Source organism: Xiphophorus maculatus, chromosome 1 (genome assembly GCF_002775205.1).
Source record: "Xiphophorus maculatus strain JP 163 A chromosome 1, X_maculatus-5.0-male, whole genome shotgun sequence".
NCBI classification, from domain to species: Eukaryota; Metazoa; Chordata; class Actinopteri; order Cyprinodontiformes; family Poeciliidae; genus Xiphophorus; species Xiphophorus maculatus.
In genome coordinates this window covers 4,376,705-4,395,604 of record NC_036443.1, presented here as the reverse complement: position 1 = coordinate 4,395,604, position 18,900 = coordinate 4,376,705, and the positions used below count along the sequence as shown (strand labels likewise).

Below are 18,900 nucleotides of genomic sequence, written 5' to 3'. Positions count from 1 at the left end.
GCAGCAGACAGATGGATGCAAATGATCTTTGCATCACCTTGTAACACATGCCTCTTTTTCACAACACAATGGAGAATCCGACACTCTGACTAACAAGTAATATTTCAGGTAAGGTCGGGGGAAAAAAAACAAAAACTTCAGCTGTCCGTCTGCACCCGCCCAGTTCCAGGGATATCAGGACCAGCCCAGCGTGGCGGATGGGAAGCAACAAGACTGCAGTGTTTACAAAGGCCACATGGTCCCCAGCTGCCAACACGTGGCTCGGGCTGGAACATCGCAGTAGAGATGTAAACACGGCAGCTCCATAGGAATAACAGCGAGTCCAAATGGGGCGTTTGAATGTTTCCACGAGATCCGGCAGTAATTTGATCAAAGTCTGTGGTGATACTGATTATGGGGGGAAATTTTGGCAGGATTGGTTTTTTTGTTTGTTTGTTTGTTCTTATTAAAAACAAACAAATAAATAAATCAGCCCAACTTTTTTTTTTTCCTGGATGTGTCGATTTGACGACAGTCTCAAAATTAAGTGTTCACAGCAAGTCCACAACATTCGCCTGACGAGGACAATAATAGTAGTAATGAATCCGATTTAACACGACTGTCTTACCAGCGCTGGTTGAAAAATAACAGTAGAAAAGGGAAATCCTCCTGGTTCTTTCCGACTCTGTCGAAGTGTGGAGACGCTGTCAAAACGCTTAAATGTAAACACTGCCACTCTGTTTGCTGTGTTGAGTAGGTTTGAGCATACATTTCAACATGTGCCCCTTTTATGGACCCTCCCCTGTTGCGTAACAAGAGACGCGATTAGCTGCATTTCAGAGGCTCCGCTTCATTTGTCATCCGGCGAGGCGCTCCGCACGCCAGGTATGGGAAAGGGCGGGGAGGAGCGAGTCATTATGTTCAAATAAAACAAAAAGCTCCGATTCAGCCGCGCGCGAAAGCCACAGCAAGTCCCCCCCACGGACAGTTTTCAGCTGTAGGATGACAAACACTATTCCAGACACGAGGAAGACTCCTCCTTCTTTTCTTCAACGCTTCCGCTGGGTCATTCACCGGCGGACAGTTGGGTAACGCATCCGGTGTCGTGTGGTCCGCGTTTGAATCGTGAGCTGGACCTATCGGCGCAGGACCGCCCGTCTCGACTGTGACTAAAAATGTGCCAGAATCAATGAAATATAATAAGTAACAGTGCTGTCTGAAAATCTTACATTTGTTGTCCTTAGATCGATGAAGTGTTTATTTATTAACGGAAACGAGATATCATCAACAAACCATTTAACAAACTGATTTCTTAATTAACTACGCGTCTTACTAGTACTGCCTATTATTGATGACATTTTCGGAGAAATTACAAAGTTTAGTTTAAAAGAATATAATTAAAGCTTATATAAACTTTCTCTTACCGCATTATTTCCCTAATATTTCATAATGAAAAAAAAACTGCTTCCCAGAGTGCTGCGGATGAACGAGGGAGTCCCTGAAGGCATCATTAGCAGGCCATTCTCCTGACTTAACACACTGGGAAAGGAGCGTTAATCACGACACGTGAAAATTAAGCCACTTTGAGACGCCACCCTGCACCAGATTTAAATAGTATTCGCCACACCAGCAATTCAAACAACAACAATAACATTTTTAAACCCGGCTACGATGACTAGCACAGCTCCACCTCTGCCATCCTTACAGAGGCAGCAATCCAGAGAAATATGGCTGTCACCCTGTCTCATAGGAAGCTGTGAGCTTCCAAATGTGTCCTAAAAAAAGCAACAAATGGTTCGCAGAACCACCCGAGCACATTTGGGCTTAAGCAGAAAAACGTAACGTAAAAAAAAAAAAAAAATCTTGGCAGAAACAAAATCTAGGTTTCTCGTTCATCCATATCGGTCGACCTCTTTGCTGTAGGAAGATTCACAAGCAAAGCCACAGCAAGCGCTCCCCCTTTACACGTAATTCCCCCAATGGAAGAACACACGGGTCGGAGTGAGACTCGCGGGATTGAGTGGAACTCTTACTTGTACGGTGGCCTCCACAAAATCATGTCTGTCGGAACACTATCCGAAGCCCGGTAGAACTAGGAGTGATCCAAACCGTCATTGCTAGCCTGACTGGCTAACGCCGACGGAGCTCGTTACTGGTTCCCAGTTGCACAGAACCGCCCACCTCCTACGTGGTGCGTGACCATACCACAGCCTGTGCTGCGGCCGTTCGCTTGAGGAATAAGTTTATTTCACTACCCTATACTGTTTTAAACCCGCGGTAAGGCTCTTCTGGTTGGAAGTCGCAGTTGTCGTGAACGGCACTTGGCGAACCGTCGCTAGAAAAAAAAAAAGGAGGGGAATAACAGCGAGTCCAAATGTGGCGTTTGAATGCTTCCACGAGAAGTTAAAACTGTAAGCCGAAAATACAAAACCGTACCGTTAACAGTTAATATTGTCTTACTTCTTGTTTTGTAATATTAGCTTTACAGGGGTCCATGTAGCAGCTGTTGGGCGCCTTTCCACTTAAGTTGACAACAAAAGGTGTGAGAGGTCTCCATAGTAACCTTTGTTACCCCAAAATCCTAAGGCTCATCAGAACACCAGGAAAGTTAGACCACACTGCCATCGTGTGGACACAAGTGAGAATGTCAGAAATCTGTCACAACTGGATCAACGGATTAAAGCCTCTTTTTCCACACAGGTTTAGAAGCATACTTAAAAAAATAATAATAAAAAACAGACTATTGAGCCGGAAAAATATTTGCATTCATGAACAACAAAGAAAAATATATATATATATATATATTTTCTAAAGCATTGTTCAAAGAGATGTTGAATCTTATTTTTAATTTACGTCTGGGGGACAAGTGGTTTTTAATGCACTTTAGCGTTAATTAAACTAGATATTTCCAAAGAAAAAAAAGGAACGTTTTCACCCAACGTAGCAGAAGGTAGTGTTGTTCACTTCAGGAAGATGCTTCTTGTAACCTTAATACCGTCAACAGTCTGAGGAAAATGTTTTCTTCTCACTTTCGACTGCGAGGCATTCGTAGAGGTTCTTGCACTAGCAGCAAGAAGCAGCAAGAGCTTCTTGCCAGTTTTCTCACAAGGTCCAGTTCTCCTTCAACTAATACTTTTTTGCCTCAAGAATTCTTTGAACAATGATAGAACTCGTGACGTCTATGATGGTGAGCTGGACAGGTTTTGCTGCAGCAGAAGTATCCCTAAATTATCGTGCTTCCATCTCTATACTGCAAAGTTGGTCTGAGGTTCATTTCTTAAAACGGTTTAGTTGGTTCAATGACAGACAACTCCGAGCATCCTCTTCATCAAATTGTCATACAACAGCAGAGTGTCTTCTGACCACTACAAAAAAAAAAAAAACACTTCCTGCCCACAATCATCAGTATCTGTACCCGTTGAAATCTTAATGAGGTTTTATTTTTCTTTGGTGTTAACAAAGCATTTTTGAATTGAATATCACTTATATTCTGGTATCTAGTTTTCTAATAGTCTGACCTTTAAGTGACCCTATGAGCATGCTCGCAGTTGTCAGGGATGTCCTTCTCATCTAGACTATTTTCTGTGCAATGGAAACCTGACTTCAAATTCTTTTTGGAGTCGTTAATTGCCTGAGGAGACTCGGTCTCCTTCCGGAATGACTAAAGCAGCTTTCAAACTCACTATGTAAGATAAACGTGTGGGGCTTTAACAGGGCTAACCTTCAAACTGCTGAATAATGAAGTGAATCCCAAAGTCAAACAATTTTAAGAGCAAATTATAAGGGTGCCCAAATTTATTCATCAAAAAAAAAAAAGCTTTTTTCAAAATTAGCTTTTATGCAAAAAATAGAACGAAAATGTCTTTAGTTTTTGTATGCTTATATTAATGGATTTTTTTTACTATTGTTAAAGTTGATATTAAAACTCCATGTTAAAACATTAAAACTCAGACTTTCATCAGGTGATGGATCAGGTAACGTTCAGCTTTATCCCATTCTGACCACTAACTGGCGAAATGTTACCTGATTTCAAAACTTTGTCACTGCAAAGGAAGAACACAAAGAGGAATCGTGGATGTACTGAATGAGAACCTGATGGAGGACATGACCCAGCTGAGTCTCTAGAGCAGGGGGGGCCCAAAGTCAGTCCTGGAGGGCCAACATCCTGCATGTTTTAGTTCTCTCCCTGGCGGTAGTCACAACCTTTTCAGCAAGTCAATGTTCTTCTTAGGCCTCCTAACAAGCCATCATTTGATCCAGTTGCGTTAAACCAGGGAGAGAACTAAAACATGCAGGATGCCGGACCTCGAGGACCCACTTTGGGGACTACTGCTCTAGACTAGAGACTAGGAGCACACTGATAAATCTGCCGCAATATCCTTAATTTTGGAGAGCTTCGCAATCGGCTCATAGGAACGGTTTTAATGAGAACATGTAAAGTAACCCCACAAAACAGCATTGTCCAAAATCAGCTTTGTTAAGATCGGTGATCGGTACGAAAGCTGCAATCGGTGCATCCTTTGTGGCGATCCACTGAAGGAACAGTCAAAGGAAGACCGTCTCCTTTGAAACAGACTAAATGTTGTTCAGCAGTACGCCAAAAGTACCTGGAACAGACCAGAAATCAGATTTATTGATTACTTCACCAAATGTTTGGAAGATTACATCACAATATTATGTATAGAACCATATAAGCACTTTCATTTCTATGTATCTTACATGGAAAACTTTACAGTCTGTACTTGTGTCATTTACTGTATAATATACATATATATTTATTTATTTATTTATTTATATACTCCCTGGCACAAGGGAAGAAAAAGTAGACATCCATAGTTGCAAGGGAAGGAATGCTTTTTCAAACAAAAATATATTTAAATGCACTTGAAATAATTACATACATCCTTCAGAAAAGCCGGGGAACGCACTCCGAAAGAACCGCGGTCGAACGATGTTGATGAGCGTTATCCTGAACACTTTTGTTGAACTGCGAGGTTAAAGTAAACCAACACTGATGGATATTCGGAACTAATAATTGAATGGGGCAAACAGATGTGCAAAACATGTGGAAATGGACTGTAAACCTGACTGACAGATGAAGGCAGAGTTTTGGGAGCTAACGGATTCTCTAACTGTTAGTCTGGATGGGGAATGAGCAAGAAACCAGAAAAAAAAAAAAAAAATCACCTTTTTTTCAGTGTAAACGTCGCAGTTCTCACGAAAAAACAACCAATAAAAACAAACAAAAGCAAATAATCAAGATAATAAATAAAATGTCGCTGACAAAGGCGACAGAGCGAAGTCCCATGTAAAGCTGCTTGATCTCCGATAGTGTTGGTGCAGCAAACGGTTTTAGGTCTCTGTTAACGGGAATCGGTTGCTACCCAAACAACTCGGATATGGAGGTGGAGCGGAAACTGATGAGATCGTCCTCGTCCAAGCAGGCACAGTTGGCGGAAAGCCATTTTTCAACACCTTTCGATTCCCGTCTGCTTCACTCCCATTCTCTTAGATTAGCTTTGAAAATGGAAACAAACAAAAAAAAAACAGAAAGCGATCCAAGAACATCAAGAGGATTTAGCAACAATAAATTATATCTTTACAGTTTTTGTCAGTGGGACAATGAGAGACGAGAGCCAGTCACAGTGCTGTTTATCCCAGAGAGTGAGGATGGAGGTTTCTCTACAGGCTGACAGACGACAGAAACGTTGAACACTTTGATGTAGAATCCTGAAACAAGACCGGAAACGCACTCCGACTCCATTCCCTCCATTCCCCCTCTAATCCAATCCAGTTTGACAGACAGAGGACAGTTTATGCATCAAGTCCACCTTAGACCCTCGCGTCAGCTTTCACCTTTGTTTTTATTTTTAAAAATTATTTTTTTAAAAAGTTTTCTCCCCCCTTGCCACACCCAGACATGCGCCGAGCCCTCCTCCCCCCACCATCTCCTAGGAGACGGGGGTCCGGGCGTGCGCCCCGTCGGGAGCAGCGATTTGGAAGACGGAGCCGATGCGCAAGAAGAAGCGCCTCAGGACGGCCCGCAGCTCCGGGATCAGATCGAACTGCATCATTTCACACAGGTGGGGGTAGTAACAGGAAGCATGGGGCTTGAACTGCAAGACAGAAATATGCTTATTAGGACAAATGGGGAACAGATGGGCATCATATTCTGCATGGAGTCTTAAACTATACATATTTAACATTTGATCTCATTCCAATCAGTGGAACCATATGTGATACACTGAGTAGCTGAAATGCTAAATGGAAGGAATTAAAAGCAGCTGGATTAAAGCAGCAGTATTATGTATTATTCAGTCTCATAGTCTCATCTTTCTAGCACAATAAAACTATGTTTCCTTCAGTTGTTAAAAAATGTTAGAAATATCAAACATACCTTAAAAAATGTTGACTTGGTATTTTAAATTGAAATTGGGCCTCTCTCTGAAAACTCCTCTTTCTGAAACTCCGCCTTTAGGAAGTCATTACAACATGTCTCCTCCATTAACCCTTTAATAACATATTTACCAGCGTTGCACTGAGAAGTGGCTCGTATAATAAGTTCAGCAGATGCGCAGTTCCACCAGGTGTTTGCTAATTACTGCTGGCTAGTCTGAAGGAGCCGAGTCAGGGAGTGGCGGGGGGAAAGCTGCTCTGTGAGGCGGAAGCTCGAAGCTTGGAAACTGCAGCTCTGAGGAGGAGCTTCGTCCTCGAAGGCGGAGCTAGGTCCACCACGGTGTTTTGCACAACTGAACGGTTGCTATGGAAGATTAATGATTTCTCAAAGATGCATGAAAGAATCAAAGCCACACTCCACGTATGTTTTTGATGAGGGAGTGACATCATAACACAATAAAAAGCTCACCAAAGTAGATTTCATATAATACTGCCCCTTTAAATTTGAGCTGAAGAATTCCACTAAAGTGCAGATTTTGCGCCTTTTAAACACTTTACTTAAACACCCAGCTACATTTTGTCTAAACAGAAACTGTAGCTCTTTTGGCCTAAAATTCTCAGAAGATATCTGAGTCACAGCGGTGGTCAGTGACGCATTGATGACTCATGGGCTCACACCAACAGGACATGACTAATGGCAAAACATGTCATTATTAACATTTTACATCAATAAAACCCAACCAAAAACACCTCTGATCCCACTTATTTAAAACCAGTCGGCATTTCACTCATTCTCCAAGCCTCTCTTTAAGGTTTACTGACAGCTAATGTGTGATGACAGGTAAAAATGTGTGTGTGTGTTCATGCCTTGTCGTCGGGCAGCCGTAGTGTCCTGGTGAGCAGCAGCATCAGCAGGCTGTTCCAAGCCTCTCTGTGGCTCTCTGAGGTCAGGCTGATGAAGTAGCTCAGAGCTTCCGTACACACCCTGAGAGACGGGACACACACAAACACACGCACTTTAACGACAGACAGCTGAGCGTCATCGGTGCGGCAGGAAAATCAGCAGCGTTCCTTAAAATCTTAGGATTAAGACACCAGCGGCGCTTCCTGAGACAAAAACTTCCACCTTTGCAATCATGAAGTGATCCAGTGAGTCAGAGAAGTGATGAAGGCAACGAGGGGATTTGCATCAGGCGTTTAAATGCCAATATATTCCACTGCCTGCACCAGCTCATCCATTTCTAATGAGGTATGAGACATGTGAGAAAAACAAACAGCTCCGCTTCATCTAACAGCTGCTATTTATCCCAAGTTGATTGGGCATCAACCCATTCAGGTCCATTTAAAGTTGAGCATTTGTGTTGAAACTTAAACCTAGGACTAAACAGGATGGAGTAACTTACAGTGATTTTCAAAAAAAAAAGTTCCCGTATGAAATATTCTATCGAGACTGCAGTAACCACTGGAAGCCTATGGTTACCTAAAACTAAAATGGGAATTTTATGTCAATTCACCAGAACATTACTAGGGACGCACCGATCCATTCTTTTCACCTGCGATACCAATACAGATGTCTGAGGTTTAGTATGGGCTGATATCGCTACCAATACAGAAAAACAGTGCTCTTTTTTAAAACACAGTCATAAATGAACTGATTCACAAATATATTTGGTAACTCTGTACAAGAATAGAACACTTAAATACATCAATAGCTTCGCATGCTTGGTCAAATATGCAAAAAAACAAAAAAAACAACTTTAATCTGTCCTATCAGTGCAATTAAAAGAACAGCCACCGTAAAATAAATGATACAGAAACTGACAAAAACAATAGATGTTTGACTACCTTGGTGAAACAAGGTAGTCATCCTTGTTTGACTGCAACAAACCTTCTTCCCAACGGTTCAGAAAGTGCAATTAGAAGTTCTAGTATAGTGTAAAATAAATAAATCATGACGTCACTCAGACCACAAAGCATAGAATTAGACTGAATACATCTGTCCTTATGGATTGGGCACATTGTTACTGATACCCCATAGAGAAGTTCTTTTCAGTATCAGGACCGATGCAGATACTAATTTGTGCATCTCTAAACAATATAGTCACTGCTTGCCGTTTTGTCTGAATAGAAATGAGTGTAAAAGCTCGTTTGGTTTTCAGAACTTCCGATTTTTCTCTTTCCCGTAATAAAAAGAAAACTTGACTATGGAATCTTCAACTTTTTCCATTCTAAATTTATGTTTTTCACATTCAAACAGATGTTACAGATGTCATTCAGTAGAACAGTACAGCGAGTAGTGAACCATCATTTGCTCTGTATCTGAAAACTTATCAGCTTTACAGATGAATGGAGGACACATTCCTGATTCTATGAAAAATCTATTTTTCTTCCAACAAACATCTCAAATTTGTTGTTTAATGCAACAACCATGGGTCATTGCATTACTCAGCAGCATTGTTTTGTAACTCAGTCAGTAATGCTCATTTACATATACTGTATGTAGCTCTTTCTGACAGGAGTGTTCTGAGATGAGAGGAGTTCTGTTTATTGATTTGATTATGATCAGAATCATCAGTTGTACTCACAGCAGCAGGCGTGTCTGAATGTCCGGCCACGAGTCCTGCAGCTTGGGGTCCGAGTACATCCTGAACAGGATCCTCAGGCTGCAGGCCAGGCTGCTGGTTTCCTGCTTCAACAAGTTGGGCTTGGACTTCCCCTTAAATCCTAGAGGCAAAAAAAAATAAAAAATAGAAAAGGTTCGGCGGTTTAAATGTAGTCTGCTCTTATTTTGATAGGGGAAAAAAATGTTCTGAAAAGGAATCTTCCTTCCAGAAAAGGATAAAAAATAATCATTTGTAGCGAGGGAATTTAAAGTTTTGTTGACAGTAATTAAAGAGCCCAGCGGGAGCCTCCACCTACCTGCCCTCCACAGCGCCGTCCTCTGCTCGTTGTTGGAGTTGAACTCCTTGGCGAAGTTGTGCGACTCCAGCAGACAGTCGAGCAGCTTGAAGAGGTGAGCGGACGTCATGTGACGGTACATGCCCTGATCCGGAGCCGGCTCTTCTCCCGCCGCCTCCGACTGCTCCAGAGCGTCTCGCTGGGACAAAGGGGACAACACGTTTGCTCCAATCACTAAAGGCTTTCTGTTTGCCACAGGTTTCATAGAATGATCTGAGACGGTAGAACTTTTTTGGTGTTTGAAGACAAATATGGATTTTTTTCTTTTTATCTCATTAAGTTTCCATAGTTCGGAGTAGTCAATTAATCATGTGATGAACTAAAGCACAATAACTTCCACTTACATCATTTATCGTTTCTCTTTTCTTCCTCTCTTTCTAAGAATCACAAAACTGAGCTGATCATGTCAGATCTCTTCTACAGAAGCTTTTTTCTCATTGAAATATTATTATTATTATTACTTTTTTTGTCATTTTTAGAGTTTTCTTTTGTGACATTACGAGAAAAACTCTGGTAATATTGCCAACATTATGACTATCTTCTCATAACTAAACAAGCATTCTCACAGCCAGGTCATAACGCTCTGTTGTACAGAAGAGACGACTGAAACTAAAGCCAGTTCTTGAAAATATTTTCTGCCACTTGTAATTTCTGTTTTAGAAAAGAAGGCAAGTTTCATTGTACAATCCTTTTTTTAGAATCCTTAATTAGATATATATAATCTAATTCAGTTCCAGAAAGTATATCTTTTGTTACAATCATGTAAAATATTTGCTTTCAATCTCTACTGAGAAAAGTTTTCCCGTCCAGATAACGACTGAAAGGCTTCCAGATAAACAGCATGTTGACATAAAGCAGCAGGTTGTTCTCTGCGTACCTGAGCGGCAGCCATGTTGTCGGCATCCTCCTTCTTGCTGGTTGCCGGGTAAAAGACGATGTTGTCAACGGTCTGGATCAGCTCCAGCTGCACAACGCATTTAATGAGCAGGCCCGCAAACAACCTCTGGTCCGAGACTCCTGGAGGACAGAGGGACGGGGGAAAGAAAAGCTCAGAAGTCTTTCGGTTGACCTTGGGTAAAGATGGCGGCCGTGTTTACTCACTGGCGCTGGACTTGCCCTTCCAGGTGTCGTCGCTCGACATCTGGCTGTGCCCCCTCTCGGACAGAGCTCTGTCGAAGCTGCTCTGGGACTGACTGTCGAAGTCGGCCTCCTGCGAACGCAGCAGAAACATTTTGACCGGTGAAAACACAACGTGGGGACTTGTTGTGTGTGTTACTGCAGGGCGAGTTCCTTACAAAGTGCTTTCCCTCAGCGGCTTCCTCATCCTGTCCAGCCGGTCGCCATGTCAACAAGCTGATTGGCGGAAAAGATAAAACACAGTGGCAGATTTACACAGAGGGCAACGTAGGGCCTCAGCACCGAGACTAACGCATGAGCAAAATGGCCGAATTGAAAAAACTAATTGAATGAGTGTGTGATGTGAGAGTGAAGTGTGTGAGTGGCGGCTCACGCGTGGGGGCTGGTGTTCTGGAAGATCTCCAGCATGCAGGAGCAGGTGACGTCCCAGACCTCAGGACTGAACTTCTCCCCGTTCAGAATCACCAGGTTCTCCAGACAGTTGGTCCCCGACCGGGCCAGCTGCTCGTTATCTGCAGCACAGAGGAACCAATCAGAGAGCGACTGGGATTCAGCGCCCAACAACGGGCAAGACTTAGAGACGAGAGGAGAGACAAGCATACGGACGGATGGATTTATGGATATTTATGGACAGATGAATAAATAGATGGATGGACAGATGGATGGATGAACACAATATAGGTCAGCAAACATAAATCTTTTTCCATACTCCCATTTTCTATTTCCATTCTTCTCCCAACCTGGAAAAAGCTGAAATTAAATTCCATTCTTTTCCAGGCTGTGAAGGAACTCTGATATATGCAGAATACATTTTTTTAGCACCGTCTGATAAAGTTTAGTCAGGAACATTTGGGCGTTTTAGACAAACATTTGGGCGTTTTAAACATTTGGGCGTTTACAGCTGTGTAATGCAGATTATTCCTTTAACTATCACAAATATAAGAATGACACTAGTGATGTCATCACCTTGGCGGACACACCACTGCAGCTGAGTGAAGATGTCCTGCAGCAGGATTTCACTGAGCGGCTCATAAAACTGGGTGAACACGTCACAGACGGCGTACAGAGCGTGGTTACACGTCGTCGTCATCCACTCGATTTTCTGACAAAAGAAAAATAAAACCATCATTCAGAATTTATTCCACCTATTTGGTGCTTTTTATTAACTCAGTTATGTGAACTCTGACCTCCGTCTGCTGCTCTGGGAGTTTCATATTGTCGAAGATACGGAAGACGATTCTGAAGAGGTCGTGCCACCAGTGCTTCTCAAAGGAGTGGCCGTAACTTTTCATGATCTCAAACATGACGGTGAGGCCTCTGCAGAGCAAACACACACCGGAACATCAGCTCTGTTGGATTATGTCCACAAAACGAAGCAGACATGATAAGGAAATATGGATGGTTAATGTTTTAGGGCAAAAACCGAAAGACTGTGGCTGTAAAAATCGAAACTTGAACACATTTTAATAAAATCTACATTAGGTCACAGACTGTTATGACTTTCTTCCCGTCCACCATATACCACCACATATTTGGTTCGTTGTAGATAGAACAAGAATTTCTGAGTTCCAAAAGTCAAAAATTTGCTTGAAATTGAGATTTAAATTCAGAAATTAAGATTAATCTCCAAACTTTTCTAGTGTTTGAAAAGTTGAAAATTTGCTAGAAATTTTTTTTTTTAATTTGAGATTAATCTCAAAATATGGTCAAAAAGTTTTTTCCATAAAATTTGTGAGATGAATCTAGAAATTTCTGGAGTTTTGGCAGAAATGATTTTTTTCCGTGAATCTTTGATTTTAGGAGCCCAGAAATGTCCTTGTTTTTTCTAAAATAATTCTGAGATTATTCTCAAAATTCCAGATTTTTTTGGTGGACATTTACACCTTTTTTTCCTAGCTAGAATGGCCCTAACACACTGTCATAAGTGTAATATTAGCTTGTAGTGACCTTTTATGAGCCAAACAACCTAACTGCACAACTTAAATGGTTTTAAAAGATGTCTGCCTTTTACTGCTGCATGAGTAAAACCCAGACTGATTTGATGTATAAAGTGAAACTTTTAGCTGCTTCCATTCAGTCCTGCTATATTTTACACAACTGCAGTTTGCTGCTGTATCCTGATGACTCATTTCACATTTTTTTATGTTTCCCTGTCCTGGAAGTCATAAAACCTATTTAAAAAAAACTGTTTTCACCTCAACTAAGTAGATTCAAGTGTTTCAAAGAGCTAACCAGGCTCCCTCCATGGAAGCAGCGTGTGTCGCTGTGTGTACACAGAAACCTGAGGCTCGTCCGTTTTTTCTACCTGGTGCGGACATCCAGTTTGCAGCGATTGATGATGCATGACAGCTCGAAAAGGATGGGAAACCAGCCGCGAACCCAAACCCGATCCCCAGGCGCAACGTTCATGTCATCGCTGGTGTACTCCCTCAGCGCCTGGAGAGCACATTTATAGGTTAGAATTAGTGCTGGGAGTCAATTCAAATTTTTTATTGAGTTAATTGCAAAGTCTGTAAGTAGTCAAATTTTAATTGAAAATTGTAAGTAATATTTTTAATTCAAATACCCTTTTATTATTATTATTGAATAAATAGACACATGAGCTCAACAACAATTATTGTTACTTTTTAATCTGTTATTCAGGTTATGAAACCATCAATTTGGTGCACGGTGTTATTCTACCCATTCAACTTTCATAGTGTTTTAGGAACTCCTGATTATTCATGGATCTTCAACAAAGGTTCCCGCAACAATGTTTGTAATAAAAATAAATAAATAATGAATCAATAAAATGGCTCTATGTGCCTAGAAAATACACAACGCTGCCCCTTAAAAGATTTGTAATCTAAATCAATATCTTCCCGAGTTTAGTATAAATGCTTTCTTTGTCAGTTAAACATGTTACGGACTTATCACAATAAAAGCTGGGGAGAGGTTACCTGAGGTCGTTCAGAAACGTATTTAGCACAGTGCCGGATGAGCCGGATGGCCTCCATGCTGGTGTCAGGAAAAGCTGCGTTGCACACAAACTCCGATAAACACTTCACGGCATCCTGAAAGGAGTCAATGGCAGCAGCAAAATGCTCCGGGAAGGTCTTCACTGAAGAGAAAAAGACAAAAAAAATAATGAGCCCACAGGAGCAATACCGCCCCCTGCCTGTGGTGCATTTAGGTGGTTTCCCTCCTCCCCAGCTTAAAGATGGCAGCCCTGTTCATGCACTCACTGACGATGTGGCCTGTCGTCTGGAAAGCTAGCTCCACTATGGTCTCGTCGTGATCGGAGGCAGCCTGGTGGAACACGGAGAAGATGTTCTTCCAACCAGAACGGATGTTTGCTGCCTGGGAGTTCACCATCTGAGCCACACACCTGATCACCATGTCCCTGATGGTGGGAGACCTGACACATGGAGGGGGAGAGAGAAAGAGAGAGAGAGGCGCTGGATGTGACGGTGAAATAATCCAAGGTGCTTAAACAGAAGAGATCAGAAATAATTCTCTGTTCTTAAATGTTTCATTTTTTATTGGGAAGTCAAAGACTAAATTCTGTTTTATTTATTGCAGAGTAGGTTGGCAACTAATGATTTTTCTAGTCATCGATTATTCTGATGAATAATCAGATAAAACATTTGCACATTCTACAGATTTTTCATTTAACTACTTGATCCTCTTTTACATACTACAAATACATAAAAAGATGTGAATAAGCAATACAGTCCTTTAAATAGGAAAAATAAACCACTTATTGCCCTTTAGTGAATGCTTGATCATTTGTAGCAAAGGATGCAGATAAAAATATACTGCCAACTAATCTGACGATTTTTTTTAGATCAATAAATTGATAGCAAAATGTACTTAATAGATTTTTTTTTTTAAATTTGAACCAGGTGATGCTAAAATGCCACTTCAGGAGTTCTGGGTAAAACATTGTATCAGACGAAGAAGGTTTTTCATTTTAAATGCAAAATGTTTAGATTTTATTTGAACAGTTTTGGCTGAATTACTGCTCTGACTGTGTAGTCCTTTCAGCCATTCTTTTGAATCTGTATTCTCCAGTTAATTAATCGACTAACAAATTAGTCGACGATTCTTTCAACCGTCAACTAATCACAATTAATCTTTTCAGCCGTAGTATTGTTTATTGGTTTTTTTTCCTTCAGAGGGCTGAGAGTACTAACTCCTTTCTGTACTCATATCACCCACATCTTCACCTGTTCTTCTTCATGATGTGCTCAAAAGGCCTGAGGAAATCCTTCTGGAAGCGAAAGTTAGCCAGCTCTCCTTTCTCCAGGAACTTCATGGAGAGCTGCCTCAGTGAATCCACGGCAAAGATGGCGACATCTTCATTAGGGTTGCAGCCCACCTACAATAAAGACCAGAGTCATTATTGAAAGCGAGCTTTCAGCTCCAACTGGGTTCACATTAAAGCTGGAAAATAGATCAACTTGCTCAATACATTTGCGCAAAAAAATCATTTAAATTTAACACTACCACAATATAATGTGATCAATAATAATGTGACTTTGAGTAGCAACCTCTTCAGTCAGAGGTAACCAACTATGAAATTGATAGCAAAAGGTATTTACATAACGTTTTGGAAGACGTTTAGTGATCAGTGCTTTAAGTGGACAAAAAATAAATGCCTGTATTCCCCTTATTGTCATGCTAATGTGCGACAGAAACGTGGGTGATATTTTTGTACAGATTTGTTTACTGATCTATATATAAGTAGTTTTATAGTTTTAGATCAAATCTACACACGGAGCACATTTTATTAACTTCAAATCTCACAGCATTAATATTAACATGAAAAATAACAACAAAAAAATGACGATATTAAATAAAAGCTCCTTAAAAACAAAGAAGTGAGTAGTTCCCTTTAGACTCAGGACTTCAATAAGGTTTTTACTATTTTGGTTTAAAAACGGTACTAGGTATTAGCTCTGGTCTAAACAAACCCATGGCACTTTAGCAATATTCTTTTATCTTCAACACAAAGAAAAAAGGACACATAGTTTGGTAGTTGTTCAAAAAATTACTACCTTATTACGTTTTAATGGCCTTAGTTTTTGCTAATTTTCTGTACTTTATGATTTATTTGGAGCCGTTGAGACATGAGAGCAGATTTTGCTGTAGAGAAGCGGAACGAGGTGGGGCTTTATTTGGGAACAGGAAGACCCAGGCAGACATTCCGGACCGTTCCACTGACCTTGTTGAAGTGATCTCCGATAACCTGCCAAATTCGAGACCACTGCAGCCGGATGCGGTTCATGTTGTAGTACGAAATCTCCACGATTTTCTGCAAGCTGAACATTCTGGGCTGATGTGCCGAGGCCAGCTCGTCCATGGACACCGCACACAACCAGCGGACAAAGTCCACTGCACAGAAACGGACACACAGTGTATGGTTTCGTTTTCTAACCTGCAGCTAATCCCAAACAGCGTTGACTCACCGATTGCGTTTCCATCTAGTCGGGTGGAGCCGGTGAAAATCCTGGAAACAGAAAACCGGATTTAGAAGTAAAGCAAAAGAAAGGAGTGAAGTGTTAACTGTTGTCCCACCTATCAACAGCCACCACCACACTCTGAGAGCTGGTCTCTCCCACTGATTCCTGGATGTGAGCCATTTGTCTCTTGTCCTGACTTCCAACCAGGTTTCCTGCAACAGCAACACATTAAACTTGCAATCAAAACCCACGGCCAGAATTGGAGACAGGAAATCAAAATTAACCTCATCAGTGAAAAATATGGCAGTAAAAGTACGACGGCATATTAGAGCCACTGTAGACAGAACATTTTTCAAAAAACTCAAAAATTTTGAGATTAATCTCAGAAATTTATTTTATTTAGTTCCAAAAGTTGAAAAACTTAAGGAAACTAAAAATAAATCTTTAGATAAATCTCAGAAAAACCCTCAACTTAGAAATGCTTAGAAATTGCTAGTTTTTTCTAGCAAAAATGTTGATACTATTGTTTTCCAGCCACAAAGTATTAATAGCACAATCATCATACTACACTAACTACAGTTGTTATAAAATGCTAAATATATCCAACATGTTTTAAAAGAAATTTGACTTTGTAATTTAACATCATGAAATTATAGTTCTGTGTCTTTAAGAAACGTTTTGTCTTTCTGAGACTCCACCTTCAGGAAGTCATTGTAACATTGCTCCTCTATTAACCCTTTATCAACAGTTCTACCAGCATTTCACTGATAAGTGGTTCTATAATAAGCTCAGCAGGTGATTTCTAGTTGCTGCTGGCTAGTCTGAAGGAGCTGAGTGGGGAAGACAGAAGGGAGGGTTTAGCTCTATTTAGTTAAAGCTTGGAAACTTGCACCTACAAGGCTGTGCTAAATCTACCCCTGTGTTTTGCACAGCTGAATGGTTGCCATGGGAGATTAAAGGATTTCTCTAACATACATGAAAGAATCAAAGCAACACTCCAGGTATGTTGCTGATGAAGGGACAACATTATGACATTATATGAAGCTTAAAAAAGTCGATTTTACATATTACTGCACCCTTAAAAAATATGTTGGTACTGCACTTTTTCAGCCAAATATCAAAAGTCGTTTTGGAAGGTCCAAAGAGCCGCAGGCTGCAGATCCCCGGTTTGGGGGAACCTACCCAGTCCCAGAGGCATGAACTCCTCAGTACCAGGAGGAAGCCCCCTGATGCTCCCCTCTCTGTCTCGGACCACTCCTGAGATGTAGCGCGTCTTCACCCCTGTGCCGATCAGCTGGGCCAGCTCCAGTTGACTAATACATCTCAGTATCTATGACAACCGTGCAACAACAACAAAAATAAAAATCTCTCATTAAGGTGGAAAAACGGCAGCGCTTCATTTTATGTGTAGGATTCTGCACCTCATGCCAGGAGTTGCCCAGGTAGTTCCCGTCAGTGTGAGCGACGGTGATCAGCGTCTTTATGGTGTCGATGTTCTTCTGCTTCATCTCGGTGATGCTGGAGCTGGCCGTCAGCAGCGTGAAGCGGGCCAGGGCTTGGACGTAGGCGTCTCTCTCCAGCTGAGAGCAGAAGCTGAAGTCACTACCCTGACTAATGTTCTCACCGATGCGTGTGTGTGTGTGTGTGTGAGCAGACCTGCATGCTGAAGATGCAGGCGATCCTGACGGCGCATCGGATGCCCTCCAGACACAACGAGGCCACTTCTGGGTCGTCACAGTCCTGCAGTCCCACGCTGAAGGCGGCCAGCAGTGGAGTCCAGGCAAGCTGGGATACACAAATCAGAGGTGGAGTCACTTTATTTAGCAGGAAATACAGAATATAGCCTACCTTTAACTACCCAATGCATTTTTACAACAGAGTATTAGGTCCAGACTAAATGATTTTCATTTGAATTACAAGAATAAAGTCAAAATATTAGCAGAATAAAGACACAATACTATCATAGGAAAGTTGTTAGAATTACAAGAAAAAAGTCGTATTAATGAGATCAAAGCTTCCATAGAGTTATCAAACTGATGTGAGAAGTTTATCTAGTCTGTGGTTCTTTCTTCAATCGTTTCAAAATTTTGGTGATGATGATAATTTGATTCTTATGTGTTAAAACACTTTACAAGTATGTTCTACTTGTAAAGCTGACACCCAAATATAACTTTACAAAATGCCCAACATTCCTCATTTTACTTTATTACTATTTTTCCTGTAGGAGTTTTTAAGAAATTACTACTTAGTTCTTCATATTATGACTTTTTCTATTAACAGTACGAATTTATTCTCATATTAGTTCAACTATAATATTGATAATATATAATTTATATTATTCAGCCCTACCTGTGAATATTTATGCAAAGCACTGAACTTCTAATTCTACTTCTGTAGTTTCTGACTAACTAAACAAAAAAAATATTTTTTCTACTTCGTTTTGATATTTTATTTTGCACAATAGATGGAAATGGGAGGATTACTGTTACCTTGAACATGGGTCTGACGTGCTCCAGGTGTTTGGCACTGAAGAACGGAGCCTGAGCGTGGCTGACGGCCTCCATTAGCGCTTTAGCCGTCTTCGCCATCTGCTCCATCTCCATATTGTACAGCAGGCGGCGCTGCTTCTCACTGGCCACACCTGGAGGAGGAGCAGCATCAATCTAAAAGCTTAGGGTCAACAGTCCAAACGCTGAGACTGGAATACAATTAAGTCTGATGTGTCTGTTTAGTCTTTTTGGTAAGAAATATCTAACACTGGTCTTCAAACAAACTTGTAAATGCGAGCAAAGAACGCTGACTGAAGTACTCACTCTGCTTGGTTGACTTTGGAGTGATTGAAAACTCTTTGCTTTCCTTCATGGCAATTTTCTTGCCAGCGATCTCATCGTATATGGAGGAGAGGTAGTCCTCGGGGAGGTCCTTGCTGTCGTTAATGCCCCGGTTCATCTTGATGTACTGCTCCTTTGTCATTTTGTTCTTCACC

General features: G+C 41.2%; 2 protein-coding genes across 2 annotated transcripts in view; both read right to left on the bottom strand.

Annotated features, from left to right (window-relative positions):
- The window catches only part of bcl2l1 (BCL2 like 1), a 35,579-nt gene extending 33,582 nt beyond the window's left edge, over window positions 1-1,997 (bottom strand). Inside the window, exon 1 of the mRNA XM_005806210.3 lies at window positions 608-1,997. The gene's annotated coding sequence lies outside the window, so the exon portion shown is untranslated. The remainder of the gene's footprint in view (window positions 1-607) is intronic.
- Window positions 1,998-4,572: 2,575 nt separating this feature from the next.
- Window positions 4,573-18,900, bottom strand: part of arfgef2 (ADP ribosylation factor guanine nucleotide exchange factor 2) — a 29,045-nt gene continuing 14,717 nt past the window's right edge. The window contains exons 18-39 of the mRNA XM_014471475.2: window positions 18,728-18,899; window positions 18,404-18,555; window positions 17,571-17,699; window positions 17,336-17,494; window positions 17,097-17,244; window positions 16,030-16,126; window positions 15,921-15,961; window positions 15,677-15,846; window positions 14,679-14,830; window positions 13,695-13,867; window positions 13,410-13,570; window positions 12,776-12,906; window positions 11,658-11,787; window positions 11,437-11,572; window positions 10,844-10,982; window positions 10,629-10,686; window positions 10,435-10,543; window positions 10,211-10,350; window positions 9,295-9,472; window positions 8,961-9,099; window positions 7,243-7,360; window positions 4,573-6,095 (exon numbers count right to left, since the gene is read on the bottom strand). Coding sequence (XP_014326961.1) covers window positions 5,931-6,095; window positions 7,243-7,360; window positions 8,961-9,099; window positions 9,295-9,472; window positions 10,211-10,350; window positions 10,435-10,543; window positions 10,629-10,686; window positions 10,844-10,982; window positions 11,437-11,572; window positions 11,658-11,787; window positions 12,776-12,906; window positions 13,410-13,570; window positions 13,695-13,867; window positions 14,679-14,830; window positions 15,677-15,846; window positions 15,921-15,961; window positions 16,030-16,126; window positions 17,097-17,244; window positions 17,336-17,494; window positions 17,571-17,699; window positions 18,404-18,555; window positions 18,728-18,899 — 2,997 coding nt within the window. The 3' untranslated portion in view covers window positions 4,573-5,930. The remainder of the gene's footprint in view (window positions 6,096-7,242; window positions 7,361-8,960; window positions 9,100-9,294; window positions 9,473-10,210; window positions 10,351-10,434; window positions 10,544-10,628; window positions 10,687-10,843; window positions 10,983-11,436; window positions 11,573-11,657; window positions 11,788-12,775; window positions 12,907-13,409; window positions 13,571-13,694; window positions 13,868-14,678; window positions 14,831-15,676; window positions 15,847-15,920; window positions 15,962-16,029; window positions 16,127-17,096; window positions 17,245-17,335; window positions 17,495-17,570; window positions 17,700-18,403; window positions 18,556-18,727; window position 18,900) is intronic.